General features: G+C 36.0%; 1 protein-coding gene across 5 annotated transcripts in view; it reads right to left on the bottom strand.

Annotated features, from left to right (window-relative positions):
- Positions 1-333: 333 nt before the first annotated feature.
- LOC121410073 (amidase-like) overlaps positions 334-18209 on the bottom strand; it is a 57753-nt gene continuing 39877 nt past the window's right edge. For all 5 annotated transcript variants that reach the window (XM_041601930.1, XM_041601928.1, XM_041601926.1 and 2 more), the window contains 7 exons: positions 15500-15700; positions 14447-14521; positions 13615-13780; positions 7280-7339; positions 5471-5571; positions 4050-4236; positions 334-1488 (listed from right to left, as the gene is read on the bottom strand). In XM_041601930.1, coding sequence (XP_041457864.1) covers positions 1268-1488; positions 4050-4236; positions 5471-5571; positions 7280-7339; positions 13615-13780; positions 14447-14521; positions 15500-15700 — 1011 coding nt within the window. In that variant the 3' untranslated portion in view covers positions 334-1267. The remainder of the gene's footprint in view (positions 1489-4049; positions 4237-5470; positions 5572-7279; positions 7340-13614; positions 13781-14446; positions 14522-15499; positions 15701-18209) is intronic.

Here is an 18209-nt window from a genome sequence, read left to right as displayed (position 1 = left end):
TACTGAATTTTGAAAGTCACGAGAGTCGTTTTTCAGATTGTGCCAATACAAAGTTGGGCAACAGTTGTTTTTAGGAGAATTTTATGGTGTTATGCTGTTTCACTATTCATCATTTAGCCACTCCGCACACAAATTTGACATCGTACGTTCATGGTTGAGTGAGCACTACGTATTGCAGGGGCCGCGGAAGTGGGGGGTCAGCCCCCCCCCCCCTTGAAAACCATTCCGCGGTTAGCCAAAAAAGTTGCATCGTCTTTTAGAAAGTACCTTTTACAAGCCTTTTGATTATTTTTTCATGATGAGAATGTGAGATTAGTTCCAAAAAAATGGAATCAAAGTAATAATATTTGGCTTGTGACTTTTGAAAAGTGACATTTTTGCCTTCTGACGGTGCTCACTGAAGTATGACGTAAAATTCGTCCATATATTAAAAACTCGCATTGGTTCGGAAATTATTGATGTTTGTTTAAGGGGGGGCTTACTTTTTTGTTGTGTATAGTTCACCTTCTCCTTTTTCAGTGTTGTTAATTTAGAATGAACAAGATGGGCGTGTGTAAACGTGTATGAGGGTGTGTGTTGCGTATTTACGTTTTTTGCGTATTACCTTCACAAATCACCAATTTAAGTAAAAAGTGTGTCATGAAGACATAATCATTTGATATGGGAAGGTTAATATGGAATCATGCTATAAAAAGGCAAACAAATTACCAAGTATCATACACACCAGAAATCGATTTCATTTTTCATCATAGTTAATTTTCAAATCGTTGCATTCAAATATATTTTCAGGATGGAATATTCAGTTTTGATGTTATATTGATCTTTAAGTCCCATTTCTGTTATTTGCAATTTTCTGTCTAAATTTTTTTTTCGGTATTCGTATTATTATTATTATTATTGCTCCAGACAACGCCATTGCATTGACCGATACAAAAGCGATTTAGTCGGCTTTATTTTATGACAATAAATGAAATAATTCTGAGGAGGTTTCTTTGGAAACAAATGCAAGAAAAAGCATAAAGAATCTTAAGCAATGTGACAAAAATAAAATACAGATATACAATAAAATACGTATACAAAGGTCTTTCCAGATCTCAGGATGTGAGCCTGAAATGTATAATCCAATCATTGCGAAACTTATTGGTGTTTCTATTATTGAGGGGTTTTTTATATGAATAGTATTCGTCTTTTGGCGACCCTTTTCAACTTTCTTGTCTGTACTGTCAGATCAAATAAAAAATTTCACGCCCATTTATTCATATTTCCTTCATGTCATAAGGAAACCGTTTTTGGTAGCTGTTTCGTCTCTGATTTTCTCCACTGCCTGTGCGACTTTGAAGATTGTGATCTCATCATAGTGTCTACCAACTAACATGAGTCCGACTGGTAACTTTCTTAAATACCCTGCGTTAACGCTAAGGGCAGGATGACCAGTTAGGTTAAATGGATGCGTGTTGATATTCACCTCAGAAGCTCGTCTGTGGTATTCTACAAAGAAGAAATGTGGGTTGATACTGTTATTGATTTCTTTATATTTAATCCATGTAGGGAAAATATGATTGAAGATCACTTCAGCCTACTGATGATGATGGTGATACTGATATTAAACCGATCGATATCTCGATGCTTCACCTAAAACACAAGTATGTACTCAGCGAGGACAACCCGTTAAATGCGGTTGATTTTATGTCTACTTCTTCACACTTATGAGTAGAACCTGGGAGCGTTTCATGAAAGGACTTGTCGGACGTTTTATCCGACACGGCCTTGCTGAAAAGCAGCTTCTAGCTGAAAGCAGGCTTTTTAACCGTGATTAAATAAATAAAATACAAATACAAATAAGTCCCATTTTATCCGACAGTAAAATAGCTCCTTATGGCGCTGTCACACCTTGGCGTTTTAGACAGCGTATGCCCGACGTATGAGGAATTTGGCGAATACGCTGGCGTTCGTCGAGTACGTTACGGGTAAGTTTTGCATACGTTAAGAGTACGCTAAAACACGCTGGTATACGTCGTCATACGGTGAGGTCGTCTAAAAATTTTGTGCAAGCACAAAATTTTTCGACGTATGCCAGCGTATGACTCATACGTCCCACATAAGCGGGCCATAAGTTGTAGGCAAGTTACGCGATCGTTGATACACGTTGACACACGTTACTCGTAAGTTACTCATAAGTCGATGTACGTCGAGATAATGTCCAGCGTACCCTAAAACTTACTTCTAACCTATGAGTAACGTGCTTTGAACGTATGTGTAACTTAACTCCAACGTATATTGACGTATGAAGACGTATGAAGACGTGCTCCGGACGACCACAAAACTTACTGAACGTGTTTATAACTTACAGCTACCGTATAATGGCGTACTGACAACGTTTATAGGAATTGGTATATAAAGGTGGGGTTCACAGGAGTTTTCTTCGGCATGGCGGTGGTGTTGATACGGTGATGTATCGTGCGGTTATGATTTTAATAGTCGGCTACGACACGTGTTCCTCAGCGACACGCTGCCGCGCGCTATGCGTAAGTTAGGCTATCGTAGGGCATAAGTTGTGTACGCCAGCAATACGCTAAGCATTTGTTGGAATAACTTACTTACTTATAAGTTAATGAAGCGTTCGATATAAGTTACTAATACGTTATGTATACGTCCAACTCGTTATGAATACGCTAAGTATACGCCAAGAGTTTGAAAAAAATCAAAGTTCAGCGTATGCCGACGTTTTAGAGAAATTTTAATACGTCGGGCATACGCTGTCTAAAACGCCAAGGTGTGAAGCTAGCCAGTCAAAATCATGGAAATTTGTCAGATTGTGCAACTTGTCGGTCACTCCCCAAATCTGAATTCTAGATACACACCTACACACACACTATGCAGTCGTTTTTATGATATTGTAGTCCATATAATGTAAGGGTTCTCACAATAGGTCTTGCGACCGTTCGCGATCATTTGGTAACAGAGGCGTCGATCCTGGGGGGGGGACAGGGGGGCGATCGCCCCACCAATGAAAATATTGGGGGGGCAAACATATCGTTTTGCCCCCCCCCCCCCAATAATTCTGTATAAGTGCAAAAATAAAATGAGATTGTAATGTTACAAAGAAATCAACAAGCGAGATTGAGATACACAACTCGTTCTTTATTTAAAATCGTGCTCAAAATGTCAGCTTTTCCAATTCTTCCAATTAGAATGTAAAAATTTTCAGCTCGCGCTTGCATTTCCTGAGCAAAAACCCATACTTTTTACGGTTAAATAGGTGAATAGAATGTCCCGTTTGCAGGTTTAAACCTCAAAAGAACTCCCACTTCGATTTGCAATAACCTTTTGTTGGATTTTAAACTCCTTTTTTTCATATCGAAATATCAAAAACTTCAGCTCGCGCTTCACCCTCGCATCTATTGTTCTTTTAGATACCTGTCTTATTTATTGGTACAAAAATGCTTAGAATATCAAGCTTTCAGGTCAGAATATAAAGATTTTATGCTCGCTCTCGGCACTCGTATTATCTGTGTAGTGAGATATGCATCCTCCTGAGTTACTACAAAAAGTCCTATAAAGAGGTGCCTTTTTCCTGTTTTCAGGACAGTATACTAAAAAATTTCAGCTCGCGCTTCGCGCTTGCATTAATTTGTTTGTGAGATATGTGTCTCTTTCTAATGACATATATATGTGTGTGTGGGTGGGTGTATATGTATATGCCTATGTGCGTGTCAGCGTGTGTGTGTGTGTTTGGTTGTTTGTTTTGTGTGGAACGTTGATTCATGATTTTGCCCCCCACCAATCTGAAAAATGGATCGACGCCCCTGTTTGGTAACAATATATGTTGTACACAATCGCAACGGTTGTAAGCAGTGTCGCACCACCAATAGTGAAAGGAGCTTTAATGAGCACCGAAGGCGATAATAATCGTTATGATTTCCGCCTAAAACATATGTTCTTTAATTTTTTATTTATAATCATTCGCAATTTTATATATCATCAAACTACAAGAAGGTGTACCTATATGAATAAAGATTATTAAATTCCTAACAATGGCGAATAGTTACCTGGAAGAGAATCATCTTTAGTTAAGAGTTTTGTCGGAGTGAAGGGTATGGTCGGCATGGCAATGATGTTAACCTCTTCAAGGGATTTATCATAGGCCTCACGAAGCGTGATGGTTAGATTGCGCCCCTTAGCATACACTCGCCCGTCATAGTTCCTTTTCAAATATTCAGCTTTCATTAAGGTGAGCTGTAAAAGAATGTAACAGATGTTAATCTACCAGCTTGATAACCTTTATCGTATCCATGAATGCGGATGTTACACCGTCGATGAAAAAAAAAATTGTGAGAAGGGAAAAAATAGGAAATAGGAGTTTTTGGACAAGGAAGAAAAAAGTTTTTCACGTTAAGAAATTTTGACCCTGACCCTATGCAAAACTTTAGTCAGCAATCTGTTGAATCAATTGTGGCAAGTGGTAGCGACGACTCTTTCTTCCGTCAAGCTCGTCATCTATCCAATTATCAGAAATGTGTGTTTTTCCGAAACATAACTTCGCTTGGGGCATTAAAGGGATGGTCCGGGCTGAAAATATTAATATCTTGATACATACAGTAGAGTTCACTGAACAAAAAGCCGAAAATTTCATCAAAACCGGTTAAAAAATAATAAAGTTATTGAAGTTTGAATTTCAGCAATATTTTGTGAAAACAGTCGTCATGAATATTCATTAGGTGGGCTGATGATGTCACATCTCCACTTTCCGTTTTCGTATGCTATTACATAAAATCATATTTTTTTTTCATTGTTTTCATACTTGAATAAATAATACGTCTCCCTTATAATGAAATAAGTTGCAGCAATAAATATCTAATGTACTAAATCAGTTGTCAATCCAAGTTTTCTAGTTTTTGGAGGAAAAAATTGAATAAATCTAATTTCATATAATAAAATACAAAAAAAAAGTGGGGATGTGACATCATCAGCCCACCTAATAAATATTCATGGCGACTATTTTCACAAAATATTGCTTAATTTAAAATAATTTTGATATCCGATTTGATGAAGTTTTCGGCATTTTGCTCAGTGAATTCTGATTTATTTATTAAGCTATAAATACTTTCAGCCCGGACCATCCCTTTAATAAAAATATAGGTCATGATTGAATATACATAAGCACAAAATATATGATACTAATATATATCAGTTATTAAGAGTTATCACGTTTGTATTACCTTTTCGATCAATTCAAAGTTTCAGTGTGGTAATTTCATATTTATAAAATCATAAGAGAACGCCACAAGAATGGACGATAGAATGCCCTCTAAAGAAATAGGTTGGTACATTTTTTTACCTCGCCAACGGATGAAAGTTTTCTGAACACAAGCGAAATTCTACTTTGGGTTTTGAAAATCAAAAGGATATTTGAGACCAGATTACAATATTTTATAATAATTGTTATCGGACATAATTTTGAGAAAGTTACCTTAGTTTGATCCGAGATGTCATTCGGGCGAGATTTAATCATTTTGGCACACTCGTTGATGAACCCAGATGGATAGAAACCATTATGCCCACTTCCAACACCTTTCAGATTTAATAAAGTATTACCAAAAAAATACTTTAATCACTTTAAGTGATTATACATGTAGTGAAATAAAATAATAATGTAACAATATAATGACTGAAATAATGACATATACGGTGTGCATGATGTATATTAATGTGCAGTAAAAATATTTAAATTTTATATTTATTTGTAATGTGATTTTAATATGTATGCACGGATGTTCAAAAGAACAACCATTGGCTGAATTTCGTTAACCGTGTTGAAATGAAATAAATAAAGTGAAATGAAATGAGTATAATCTATGTAAATAATGTATGTACACTTCATAATGCCAAAGAATGAATGTCCATTGAGGACAATAAATTAATGAATCGGAATCTAATATGTGCCTCAATGCAGTGGTTATAATTTGCGTACAAGTTTCACTACAATGTATAACTTTTATTCTCAACAACTCATTCTAGTGAATTGTGTAAGAAGTAATTGTAATCCATCTATATGATTTCATAATTGTACTTTAAGTATCATTTTATTACTGTAAATTGTACAAATGTTTTTTATTCAGCCTTTGGCTGTGAGGCATGTTTGAATACAACATTTTTAGTTGACTTGAATTGAAAATTATCTAAAGAACACTGGATAAGCCATTAGATAAATATGCCCCAAAGAATGCCGTAGTAGAATATGTATTTCAAATCATGGACCTATAGGTCCATGCAGTAGCGGACCGTGACCCGGAGGAGACAAAGCATTGGGGGGTACAGCATTGTTCACAGACAATGCAGTGCCCCCCCCCCCCCAATGCTTTGTCTCCTCCGGGTCACAGTCCGCCACTGGGTCCATGTTCAAATATATGGACCTACGACACGCCACTCCCCCCCCCCCTTAATATATATATATATCTATATATATATTTCGGTACCTTGAGTATACAAAAATCAAATGTGGAATTGCTTCAAGAAGACGATCAACTAATATTGATTATTATATCACAAAGGCATCACAATAGTACTGAACTTGGTAAAATGATTGAAACATGAAATTCATTACGGAAAAGAGCTAGTTGTTATTCTCAGTCATGATTAAATTGAATAGCTGGTTTAATATTTTGTTTATCAACGCGTGTCGCCCTGTCAGTATTACAAGTAATTATGGTGTGTAGTGTGAGAGGGAAGATGTGTGTGTGTTTGTATATTTCTGTGTGTTCGTGTGTTTGTAATATAAATGTGATGTGGGTAAAGATGGTTGGGAGTTGTTTAAGCCTCATTTCCTGTCTATTTTGCACGTATGTATGTTCATGATCGTAATTTATATGTATTTTAATTAACAGGGCCCGATTGTAAACCACCTTTTTTTTCTTTGTTAATTTATTATCATGAACAGCTGTACTGGTTTCCATGAAGATGTGAAATAAATGTATTCAATGTTTTCACAAGGGCTATTGCATCAAATTGTTACCGTGTTATATAATATTAAGTGTCGATTGATCTTTAATTTGCGTAAATAATTCAATCTGTTAACGTAGAAAGAAGGGTCTGTAAATCATATTTGATTCAGCATGTCGGGTATCAATATGAATGAGTGCCTTCACTGAAATACTCATCTCAGAAAATATTGATTTTACCTATTGTTCTTCCATACCCCCCCCCACACACACACACACGCTCCTAGCCTCGCAATCAAATTCAGAAAATAGAATCTCGCCGAAATCCTGATAAATCTCACCTCCATGTCGCACAGTTGTTTCATAAATCCCTTCTGAAAGACAGTTCCATATATCAGTAGCTGTATAAAAGAATATGCATAAAGTCTTGGTCCTTGATGACTTTTCGACTGATCGAATATAATTTTTTTAAAACTTAAAGGACAAGTCCACCACAACAAAAAGTTGAATTGAATAAAATAAGAAAAATCCAAGGAGCATAACACTAAAACTTTCATCAAAATCAGATGTAAAATATGACATTTCAAAGTTTTGCTTAATTTCACAAAACATTTATATGCTCAACCTGGTCGGTATGCAAGTTAGCAGATTGATGACTTCACCCATTCACTATTTATTTTGTTTTCTTATTATATGAAATATTCTAATTTTCTCCTATTGTCATGTGAAACAAAATTTTATTTCTCCTTGAACATGTGGAATTACCATTATTTTAACAGTTCAGTGTTAAGTCGGGTTCTTGATATCAAAATCGTTTAGGGTTAAGATGGTCCTTGATGTAAAATCTGTAAAAAAAAAATGAAGTAATTCAAACTAAAAAAACCCAAAGAAATAGTAAGTGAGGTATATCATCATTTTAAAGGATGTTTTATTATATTATCTCAAATCAACATACATACTTTGTACAAACTATTTGAAACATAATTATAAATTATACAATAAATCCATTACAATATAATTATACAACTTATACATCAAACTTCAAAAATACTAGAAATTAATATACTAATGCGTTTCAGCAATTACAAAATGAAATATTAACAAAATATGACATGATCAGAGAGAAAAAAGGATAAAAGAAAAAAGGATTATGATTTTTTTTTTTCTTTTTTTCTCAGCCCTTGTCATTCCCCCCCACCCTCCCTTGAACACCCCCATCCCCTATCCGGTGGAGAACTGGCTCTGGGCTCCAGTATATGGTCTAATATAATTTAAGTTTTCCCATTTACAGAAATGGATTGTAAGAGTCCCCCTCTTTGTTGCTAATTTCTTTTCTTCTCTTTGATCCCCCCTAATACTATTTTTTATTTCAATCAATGAAGGAGGTTTTTTTTAATTCTCGGTTTTTGTAAATAAGATATTTAACTAAAATCAAGACATGATTAATTAATTGATATTTACCTTTACTTTTCTCCTGCTTCCCGAAAAGAATTTCCTGCCAACTAAATTTATCTATTTCAAAATTTAAACTTCTTGCACATAGATCCCAAAGTGATTTTGAAAATTCACAAGTATAAAATAGATGTTCATATGTTTCTTCTTCCCTTTCACAAAATGAGCATAAATTGGTCGAAATAAGACCAAAACGGAGAAGGTGGTGGTTAGTGTATAAAATATTATGCAAGAGTTTATACTGGAACTCCCTTAATCGACTATTCAGTGTGCAATATCTTAGTCTTAAAAATATACTTTCTATTTCCTTATTGGTAAGATCATAATTCGTTCTAATTCTGTCAAAAATGGAAGGTTTAATTTCATTTTTATATAACAGCTGTTCGTATATTTCTTTTGATTTTAAAAACATCAAATTAGTCATTTTCTTACCCAAATTGAAATCGATTCCAGAGTTATGCTTTGCATTCATTTCACTATTGTTCTTCCAACTAACAGGTAAACAGGCATAAATATGCTTAATCTTTTCAACATCATTTGCATCTAAATTCAAATTAAGAAAATGTGTATCACATTTTAGTTTACCGTTATTGTCCAAAATATGATGCAGTCTATAAACCCCTTTATCGTATAGAATCTTATCAAATATACAACTCCCTTTATATCGAACAAGCTTATTATTAAAAATCACCACTTTCCCAAACTCTGTACTTCTAGTATGTCTTATATTTACCCACTCTTCTAATAAGTCCATGTAAAATTTGGAAGCTGTTACTTTCAATAAACCTGGTATATAGTCACATGAAAATAACAAATCTCCACCCAAATGTTTAGTGGCAAAATTAAAGTACCGTTTCCATTTCATTTTTTCATTTTTTCGTTAAGTTCGTTTTTATCTATCGATTCAATTCAACAATTTTCTGGGGTAGACTTGACCTTAAAATAGTTCTAAAGCGTCTACATGATATATCCTGAGTACCTAGGGTTGCAAAGGGCTAGAAACTTTTCGGATTTTTTTTTTTAATTTCCATGGAATGTTTTAAGAATTTTCAGCTGCTGTGAATTTTTCGGATTTTTCATTTTTTCACAAAAAGTGATAAATTCTGTATGAAAATACAAAATTATAAATTTATATCCTCAAATATTATACTTTCCATTTGTATTCAAACTATTCTCATTCTTTAAATTGCCCAGGTTATAAAATATTCATCAAACTACTGTACATACATGTAAATACATTATAGTACATGTATCCAGTAACATGATGGAGCATTGTGTACAAAATGAAGCTTTTCAATTCAACATATAAAACTTTGCATTTTCAATTCAACAAATAAAACTTTGCATGACACTATTTGTCAATTTTCTTTCAAACTGTTTTATGTGAGAACCTGCCAGTATATATAATAACATGACAAGAGAACATTGTCCCCTAGATGTTGTCCGCACACACAGACACTTGTTGAAACTTTGATCCACAAGTGGGTCTTCCCACTTGTTGATCGAGGTTTCAATCAGGGTGTTTGCCTGCAGACTAGGATTGCTCAGCAGACTAATCCTACCAGCAGCTATGGCACTGGCTTTAAACGGGAAAAATCAGGTCCAGAAACAAAAAAAATTGTTACATCGCTAATTCATTTCTGAGATGCCCCTCTCCACCCCTAAAATGGGGGGGGCAAGAAATAACAGTATAATGGCTGACTTTGGAAACAGTCAAGATAAATCATTTTTCACAAATGGGACAACACATGCACTGAGTTTGTTGACCTTTGACTTTGATTGAGATTGAGAAACTTGCAGTGGCGTAGCTACGGGGGGGGCCTGGGGGGCACGTGCCCTCCCCTGAGATTTGGTGTGCCCCCCAAGAAAAAATTGGCAGAGCAAAACAAAAAAAGAGGGAGAAAGAAGAAAGAAAAAGGAAAAGAAGAAGAAAGACAGAAGAAAAAAGAAGAGGAAAATAAGAGAAGGAAGACGAGTGAATGAAATAATGTGAGGGGAAGACTTGCAATTAAAAAAAAAATCTTTTCATGTTTTACTATATAAAATTTTTGCTGGCGCTTCGCCCCATAATTGCCTGGTCGATGGGATTTATATCTTGCTCAATAGGCTGATTTGGAGCAAGTTTTGAAGTCAATATGCAAAACATATTCTAGCTCGGACATCGAGCTTTCATTATTTTTTTTTTCATTTACAAATTTAAGTGCTCTGTAGAATGTCCGTTTTATGGTCTACATATCAGCATTTTAAGTTCACGCTGCGTGGTCACATTGTTTGATTTGCCAAGTTCATATTGTCTACGTGTATTCCATAATGTTCCATTAAACAAATGTATTCAGAATGCCCAGATTTTAGGTCTAAATATAAAACATGCGCAATAGCCTGCATGTTCTTTATTTAAAATGTACTTAAATTATCCAGTTTCACATCAGAATATCAATAATTGTCTGCCCATGCTTTATGATCGCATTATTAATGATACCCAATTGACTGTATCCTATTTATGACTTATAAAATATGAATAGAGTGTCCCGCTTTTAGGTCTAAGATCTCAATTTTCTTCCTCTCGCGCTTCGCGCTCGCATCAATTGTTTAGTTACATACCTATCCCATTAATTAATACAAAAAGTGCTTAGAATGACCATTTTTTTAGGTCGGAATGTCAAAAAATTTGTTCGCGCTTCGCGCTTGCATTATTGAAATATATGCCGTCTTCGTGGGTAACTGTAAGCAGTCCTTAACAGGTCCCTTTTTGATAATGCTAGAACAGTTGATAAAAAATTCTGTTCGCGCTTGGGGGTACATACGAATCTTGTTCAGGATCACACATAACATTGCCCAGAAAAATAAATTTTCAGGAAAAAATAAATTAAAGTAAAAACAAAATCGCTCGCGCTTCGCGCTCGCACTTTTTATAAGGCTTATGAGATTATTTTAGGTTTATGTTGTTTTATAAGAATAAAACTAAGAAGTGACTGATAAAGGTGAAGATAATTTTGGGCCCCGTCCCCTATTGGCGAAAGTCGGATCCGCCCTTGTGGACACATACACACACACCGGAAAAATTCCCGGTGACCCCTGAAAAAGCAAGGACCCCCCAGTGCCCCCCCGGGAAAAAAATCCTAGCTACGCCACTAGAAAACTTGTTATTAATTTCATATATTCTGTGTTATCAAATGATAATCTCTTATCAGTTTCATTTAATTTGATCTAGTATTTTTAAAATAATGAACAATATGTTTATTTCTAAGAGGATAATTGTACTGAAATAAACTTTATTCTTGAACCAGCAATCTGTGTTTATACTCATCAAATTAATGCTACAAACAGCACCACGTTTTCACTTCTGCTATGCAGAAATGGATTAGAAATAAAGTAATGATAATGAAATAATAATAATAGTTATAAAGCTAATGACAACAATAATGTTATAATCATTATCAATAATGATTCGCATTATCTGTGAAAAGATCAGAACATCCAATAGGCATCATTCAATGTAACACCCTTTTAATTCCCAATCATGTCAATATATCGCGACATCTTCCTGAAGATCAAGACTTGTAAGATAAGGGGGGGAATACCGTTGATATTTCAAGGACCTGACTAAAATGCTTAATAACTTCATAAATGGTGGCTGGCAAATGAATGAGGGTGAAGTAATACATGGGATGTGAGGAGCAAAGAGTGTCAAGGCACATTTCAGTAAATTGCACATTTTGCAGTTGACCAAATGTGCCTTAAAGTTGTATAGGGCGTTAAAGGCAGAAAACTTTGCGAAGACTTTGCAAATACTTTGGCAACTTTGCAACGAACCTTGATTACACAAATCGATTCAACCATCTCTTTCCAACTGCTCCCTAAATTGGATCCGGCTATGGGACTCTGAGGGAAAGCGAAGGTACCGCGAATAAGATTTAAGACAAAGGTTTAGAGTACCAGTGTCCGGAACTGTACTTAAGCTGATTAATGAATAGTGATCACCAATAAGGCATTGTCTGTTTATTATGATGTATATTTTGAGTATTTGTATTCGATTATACTGTATATACGATTCAATAAAACATCTATAAATTGTTTTATTGTTTCATGGTTGTAGAATACGTTATGAAAAATTGGAATTAATTCCCATCATGATCAAATAACTGACATCAATCGAATTTCTTTGCAATTTAAATAATATTCTATCGCAATCTCATTCATGAATATATCAATCACAAACAGCTCAATTCATCCACTGATATTGGTGTTTAGTGTTTGAATTCAATTTTTGTCAAAATATGAAGATAATCGCAGTTATTGATGAATATATAGTGATGTTATTTAATTATTTTTTTTATTTCAATCTCTGCTATTTCTAAACGTTTGCACATTGAAATCATTACCATTTCATTATTACTGCTATTCCACATGTTGTTTTATACATTTAATTACTTTTCACAATCAAAGTTTGTTTTCCCCCTAAAACAGGGTCAACGGAACCGGGGAGGGGGGTAGAGGAGCAAGTGCCCCCCCCCCCCCGCCCCGGATGCACGCATAGGATCTACTGCATGCACACGTATACTGAAAGATAGAGGGATTGAGTTGGTCACGTAGGTTGTGCACCAAGATTCTTTACTGTCTCCGTTGATATTATGAGCGTGATTGTCGATTACATGCTTATTTTCTTGGCTTTGATGAATTAGAGAATGAAGTGATTGAAGGACAAGTGAGTAGTTGCTGTTGTTGTTGTTGTTGCTGTTTTAACTTAAAAGGACAATTGGGGTAAGAGTTCAAGTTTAAAATCAGTCAATATTATTTATCCAATAAAACACATTTTCATTTTATAGCCAAGATAGGCTTTAAGAGGGAGAAGTTTGTCGCCAGATTAGAAGGTACACTGTAGAAAATGTTTAGTAAAACCTTTACCGCCACGAGGGTAATTATGTGTCCAACCAAATTTGGGCAGTATTTTACCCAACGTGGAAGGCATATTGTCCAGTAAGGTTAAAAACAAGCAGCAATTACTTTAGAATGGGCAAAGTTTTCATCACACTAGATAAATAAAGATATCCAAAAGAAATGCCGAATGTTGGTTGGGCATTTAACAATCCTCATGGAGCACTTCTACCCCAATATTTTTAGAGTGTAACTGCAAGTGTGAGATATATTCACACTGTGAACCACATGCCCTTCACCGACAAACCGGATTGCTTATCTACCAGACAAGCCCTTCAATACTCTTTACCTTTCGAATGAAGGGGGATTGATATTCTCTTTATAGAAGCTCCTAAAGATGATAACTGGTTGACAACACTTTCAACGACACCACAGAGTCCGGGATCTGCTTTAGGGTTACTAAGTCCTTCTTCTAATATACCAATAGATATACCAGATATATTAGAACCTTCAAGCTAAATATAAGCAAGCAAGAAAAAAATATCGCAAAATTAGAATTAAAAACAAACTTTATACTGGGGTTAGGTGGCCATGGGGGCAAGTGCCAAAAAAATTCTTCGTTATCATAATATGAACAGACTTTTCTTTTTAATGACTGTGTGCGATCATTAGCGCGACGCTATATGCAGACGTAGCCTGGTGAGTTTAAAAAACAATAATAACGGGCACAAAATTGCAAGTGTCGAGCGAGCGAAGCCAGCCAGCAAAATTTTCCAAGGGTACTGAAATGCATCATGACCTTGATTTGAATACCTGAAAGGGAGACATCAATATTTGCAAATCTATATGTTTACATTACTAATAAAATGACCATAACTTATATTTCATACAAAGAAATGTTAAAAAGGTCACCTATGAATTCATAAAAAATGCGCTTCTGTCCGATTCACCAACAACCTTAAATTTATGCACATAACATCTCGTCAATTTTTTGGTATCTCATTAATACTTTTAAGACTTAGTAGTCTCAATACCCATGATAGGCTCACTTTTTAAATGAGTAATAAGTGTTTTTTATGGTTTCGGCCATGATTGAATTTATAATTTCATTGTATTTTCTTTTCATATCAAATTCGCATTAAAAATAATTCTGATAATAATTATTGTTAGTCTACTCCTACCTCTTTGACATACTCATGGACTTGTATGTGTTTGCACTGTCTATGGTCGTTACCGTTGTCGTATCCGGCGATCACCTGAAATTGTATTTCAAATGGAGATAAATCATGAGCAGCCAAAGTCAAATCGGAATTTAAAAGTAATTTTCCTTATCACCACATCTCGCACTGAATTTATTAGTCTGTAAGCACTCTACTACGCAGAATGATTATCATGTCTTAATTAGCTGTTACCTGCGTTTCATGGAATAAACCCATGCAAGGTTTCCCTTTGCATCATCTGAGTTGAAAGCAGTAAAGCAATATAATTCGAACCCACGCTCTCAAGGTTAAGGTTACAGCTCCAAGATTTAGCATGCTCGGCGACCGGGCGGCGAGTTTTTAGCCAATTTCGCCCGGGCACCGACCGACGGCCGTCCGGGCACCACCAGGTTTTTGGGGCATCGCTCGGTGGCCGCTCAAGATTTAGCGATGAGTTAAAATTCTGGCGGCGCCTGTTCACTTTTCACTCGCCGCCCGAAATACGCTCGGCGCCCGGTTGGTCGCCGTCCGGGCGCCGACGTAATCGAGCGGTCGCCGTCGAACGATTTAGGTCGAAAATTGAACTCGTTGGATCAGATAAGTTCCCCGATTTGATCCAGATTTGGCCTTGATCAATGGGTAATCGACCGGTCACTGCTCGACCACCGCTAAGATTTTTTACAGCCCGCTCGACTTCAACAAAAATCGTTCGGCGATGCCTTTATTCCAGCGGCGCCTGAGCAGGCTACTAATCGGTCGGAGTTGTGAGTTGTGACTTAAACCTAAGAGACGGAAGTCAGAACCAAACGCACGAGGAAACCTTCTTTTTTCCTATAGGGCTGATATAAATCAGGGGGGGGTAAGAAAATGGAAGGGGTGTAAGGCTAAAAGAAAGAAAATATGATGAGTATTTATTTCTTATGTTAATTTAAGAAAAAAACGAAAATGCAACCTTTGTTGCTCTCAGAAACGACTCACAGTTGCACTTAGCATTTCATTTGGTTGCGGTCAATTTGTAATGGTAATAAAACAAACCTCAAGGAGCGTAGCACAGTCCCGAACAGTTCTCGCCATGGGTCCAAGATGGTCAACGGAAGGCTCAAGAGACCAAGCCCCAGTATAAGGGACTAGTCCATATGTTGGCTTCAAACCAACAATACCAGTCCAAGCTGCGGGAAGACGAACAGATCCACCTTGGTCACTTCCAATGGCCATATCAACGTCACCAACTAAAACCTATGTAGGGAGAAATAGTATTTCTTCTTTACATCAGCACACGCGGGTTTGCTTTCCAGGTTTACGATATATTGATTTTGTGATGCTGAAAATTTACATTTCATAGGTACCGTTAAAGGAATACTCCAGGCTAAGAATTATATGATTTGAACAGATTTTTTAAAAAATCAGACAAAAAAACACTGAAAATATGATCATATAATCGGCAAGGAATAACAAAGTTATGATATTTTAAAGTTTTGCCTTATTCCGGTGAAAACGTCTTGTCTTCATGAATATTCATTGAGCAAATTTTTGATGTCATATCCCCACTTGTTCTTTGGTGTTTTATTATAGGAAATGAGGTTTACTGGTTAAGTGCATTAGATATTTATTGCTGCAACTTATTTAATTATAAGCGAGACATATCATTCACACATGTATGAAATAATGAAACAATTAAGATTTCATGTAATAACATAAGAAAATGGAAGGTGGGGATGTGATATCATCAGCCCACCTGATGAACATTCATAACGACGTGCACGTGACCGTTTTCACAAAATATTGTTTTTAACTTTGAAATTCAATAACCTCGCTATTTATTATCAGAGTTTGGTGAAATTTCCAGCATTCGGCTCTGTGATATAAATATTTCAGCCCGGAGCATTCCTTTAAAGCCTGTGTATAGCTTTGGTAAAGGGTCAATAATGTGATTGATAATCGAATATCATCTAATATGACAGTCTTACTGAAGCGTAGAGACCGTTAGATATTTTTCCAACTGCACTTCTCTGAGAAAATTTCAAATATTCAAATATTGGATATATAGCGCCCTCTCTCAGCGATGCTTGTTTTAAATTTAAAAATGGGCATTCAAGCATTTATCTTATAAATTTAGTGATTAGATATCCAAAAGTTACAGACAAAGAACATATCTTGAAAGTTTCAGCCCAATCCATGATTTGGAATAGGATTTAATTGAAAGACAAAAACACACAGATATTTTAATTTGATCGGGTGACCCGATCAAGGTAAATTTCCATGTAAAATCGCAAAATTTATCCTGTAAAACACATTTTCATTTCATATCCTCCTCCACATCATAACTGTTATAGGGCATATCCATTCATATTAGCTAGCAATGAATTGGAATAGTGATAGGTGCATTTTGGTGGATTTACCAAAACTATACACAAGCTTTAAGCATGTTAAGTTGTACGGCAGAAAATAAGACTGCATGATTACCGACAAATTTTGTAATGAATAAACTATGATCGTCTTATCATGAATCAATGTGGATGCAAAGGACAGTTAGCACATAGCTAGGGGTCAATATATCATAATCGATCTTTCGGTTTTATCATCGTTTGATTTTACTCTCGTGAGTGCAGTGTCGGAAAGCTCAAGTATGTCAAAATTCAGTCGACGTCGAAGCGTTGTCGACGTTTTTTAATATGAGACGCACCATTAGCCGTCAATCGACACTGACTATACTCGGTGATTTCTTAAGATTTATGGTCCATCGAGGGGGTGGAGGGGTGAGACGGCCCTTCCCCCATAGGCTGCTGTACAAAATTCGAAAACCCTTCCGTCCCCTCCCCCAATCGCCGCCAATGCCACTGATGCTAACATTTTCTCATTTATTGCGCCATTCAGTTTTTTCTATATTTGTATGTAGATAATCATTCAACGTTTATCAATTAGGAAATATATTATTTAATCACCAAGTAGGGGACTCGACTTTTGGGTATCCAAGGGATGGGGGCGAGCCGGCCCCGCCCAACCCCGTATTTTTGGCAACAAAAAATGTCCTTTTAACTTGATAGAAACGCTAAAAAAAAACAGAAAGAAGAGTACGAATGAGCTATTATACCCATGTTTTATTTACAGCCTCGTAACGGCCGGTCCGATCCCAGACCTACTTGCAGTGGCACCGCATTCTGTTAGTTCACAAAATGTAGGTAAACCACGCTACCGCACCTGCGCGCATCAAAACATTCCTGCGCACGTGTCTCCTGCACTCCATCAACGGCTGATTTGCTCTGCATAGGATTATCATATGTGCATAAGTAGGCTGTAAAACAGTATTTAAAAATGCTGAAAATGTCCCGTTTTCAGGCAAAAACCCAAGAAGAGAAGCAATCTTATTGGAAAGAGTAAAATGAGAGGAACAATTAAAAAAAAAAGTTTCATCAAAATCAGTTATGAAATAAGCAAGTTATGGACGTTTAAAAGTCTTGTACTTTCTATGGGGATCCTCAAATTTGCAAACGTGCTTCAAAATGGCTGATTTTGTGGACAACTCTCCATTTGTTTTGTACACAAATTTTCAGACTTTCCCCATCATTTTACATCTTTCACATTATCTCCTTCTGACCTTGACATATGTGGTGTGAAGTATATATATCCCCATGACAAATGTTGTGCTCAGAAGGAGGCAAGATGCAATTTGAAAGATAATGTGGAAAATCTAAAAATTTGTGTACAAAACAAATGGAGAGTTGTCCACAAAATCAGCCATTTTGAA

Source organism: Lytechinus variegatus, chromosome 3 (genome assembly GCF_018143015.1).
Source record: "Lytechinus variegatus isolate NC3 chromosome 3, Lvar_3.0, whole genome shotgun sequence".
In the NCBI taxonomy this organism is placed as follows: Eukaryota; Metazoa; Echinodermata; class Echinoidea; order Temnopleuroida; family Toxopneustidae; genus Lytechinus; species Lytechinus variegatus.
This window is presented reverse-complemented; position numbering and strand designations above follow the sequence as displayed.